This window comes from Zalophus californianus, chromosome 6, assembly GCF_009762305.2.
Source record: "Zalophus californianus isolate mZalCal1 chromosome 6, mZalCal1.pri.v2, whole genome shotgun sequence".
NCBI lineage: Eukaryota > Metazoa > Chordata > Mammalia > Carnivora > Otariidae > Zalophus > Zalophus californianus.
The window spans coordinates 72,121,550-72,124,008 of NC_045600.1; the positions used below are offsets into that span (position 1 = coordinate 72,121,550).

General features: G+C 46.1%; 1 protein-coding gene across 1 annotated transcript; it reads right to left on the bottom strand.

Moving 5' to 3' along the window:
- Positions 1-735: 735 nt before the first annotated feature.
- On the bottom strand, positions 736-1,761 carry LOC113908569 (olfactory receptor 49-like). Its single transcript, XM_027568817.1, has one exon. It carries the CDS (start codon positions 1,711-1,713, stop codon positions 736-738), a length of 978 nt encoding a protein of 325 aa, XP_027424618.1. The 5' UTR covers positions 1,714-1,761.
- Between the last annotated feature and the right edge of the window lie 698 nt (positions 1,762-2,459).

The following is a 2,459-nucleotide window of genomic DNA, read 5'->3' on the forward strand; positions in this document are numbered from 1 at the left end:
TGTGGGGCTTGACCTCAGGACCCCGGGTTCATGGCCTGAGCCAAAGGCAGATGCTCAATTGACTGAGCCACCCAGGCGCTTCTTAATACCTGATACTTTTTTTACTTCGTTATGTCTTGGATATTTCACCTCATTAACTTTTCCATGTATATCTTATTCCTGAAGTTTATCATCAATATATTCTTGTTGAGGATCTTTTTATCAATTATGAAAGGTTCTAGTAAAGAAGGTGTGCTGTTTGTCATTGTAACTTTTTAAAAAACTTATTTATTTATTTGAGAGACAGAGAGAGTGTGTAAGCAGGGGGAGGGGTGGAAGGGGCAGGAGAGAATCTCAAACAGACTCCACACTCAGTGCAGAGCCCAGCACAGGGTTTGATCTCATGACCCTGAGATCATGACCAGAGCTGAAATTGAGTTGGCTGCTCAACTGACTGAGCCATCCAGGCACCCCTGTTTATCATTATAACTTAAAAATGAGGCAAGACTAAGAAACTGAGATACAGCACAGGGTCAGAAGCATGAACACATACCAACATAGTAACGGTATACTGAATTTTCTCTACCCTCTGAGAAGATTGTATGAGCCAATAATACATGTAAGAAACCACTGTAGATTAGAGCACATGGTAAAAACTGTCAAGAAGGAGATAGTTCATGGAGATCAGGACAAGACTGCATTTACAGAGGTTCAGGCAAGGAGCCCAAATTACCCTCTCTCAGGCCCAGCTCATCTTTATGAGAGGAGCTTGCTCATTTGCTCTCTAAACACCTGCTTCACCTGTTTGTTCCTTAGGGTGTAGATGAAGGGATTGAGCATCGGGGTCACCACGGTGTTGAGCAAGGCCACCACCTTGTTTTTGTCCTCTCCCTCATTACCCTTCCCTGACCGGATGTACATGAAGATGCAGCTGCCATAGAAGAGAGACACAACAATGATGTGGGAGGAGCAGGTTGAGAAGGCTTTCTGCCTCGCCTTGGCTGAGGGGAGGCGCAGGATGGTGTGGAGGATGTGGCCATAGCAGGTGGCTGTCACGGACAGAGTGCCCAGTAGACTGAAGTTGGCTACAATAAAGCCCAGAAGCCCTATCAGACTCGTGTCTGCACATATGAGCTCCAGGAGTGGGAAGCTGTCACAGAAGAAATGATTAATGACATTGGGGCCACAAAATGGCTGCTGAAAAGTGATGAAACTTGGAAAGATGATGAGAAGGCATCCTGCCATCCATGAGCAAAGAACTAGCTGAACACAGACCCTTTTGCTCATGATGGTGACATAACGCAAGGGGTTACATATGGCCACATACCTGTCAAAGGACATCACTGCCAGTAGGAAGAACTCTGTGGTGCCCAGGAAGAAATAGAGGAAACTTTGTAGGAAACAGCCTGGAAGGGAAATGGTTTTGTATCCAGTCAGGATGTTGGTCAGCATCTTGGGGAAGATGACTGAGGTGAACCAGATCTCCAGGACAGCAAAGTTGCGGAGGAAATAGTACATGGGGGTGTGGAGGCGCCTGTCCATGAGGGTGATGCCCACAATGAGGAGATTCCCCAGCAGAGTGAGGAGGTAGGTCAAGAGCAGCCCCAGGAAGATGAGCATCTGCAGCTCACAGGCCTCTGAGAGCCCCAGCAGGACAAACTCAGTGACAGTGCTGTGGTTCCTCATGGCTCCTCTGATGTCTGCTGGGGGTGGCCAATCAGAGGTGTGCAGCATCCAGAACTGTGATATTCTGGGGACCTGAGGGCACTTGGAACTGAAAGGAAAGAGGGCCGAGTGTTCCATTTTGAGCTGAAGGAGTCCTTTATTTCTTTGATCTATCAGTCCCTTTCTCTGCCTCCTCACGCTGGTTGTCCAGAATTCTCATTGAGTTGGCATCAAGCCACACATACTTTGACCCAATTTAAATCAATTTTTCCAGGATTCTTTTTTTAAAAAGATTTTAATTATTTATTTGACAGACAGAGAGAGAGAGAGTGATGCATAAGCAGGCAGAAAAGCAGTCAGAGGGAGAGGGAGAGGGAGAAGTAGGCTCCCCGCTGAGCAGAGAGCCTGACGGGGGCTCGATCCCAGACCTGGAGATCACGACCTGAGCCGAAGGCAGACCCTTAACCGACTGAGTCACCCAGGCGCCCCAGTTTTCTGGGATTCTTTAGGGAAAGTTTTACCTTTACCAATTCTTTTTCCATTTCTCTTGTTTCTATTAGGAAACTCTGTATTAAATTCTTTTCATTTTTTTCTTTTAGATTAGATGATGTCTTTTCTCATATTCATCCAAATGTTATAAGGAGTGTCTCAAGTATATTAAAATATATCCCTCTGCAATTCCTGTGTCCAGTGGATCACAGAACTTTATAGAAAGCCGTGATGGAATAATTACTCTAGAGCCTGTTACAGAAGGCATTTAAGTTAGAGACGGTGGTTGCACCTGAGCGCCATCATTCACCAACTTGTCTGGGACT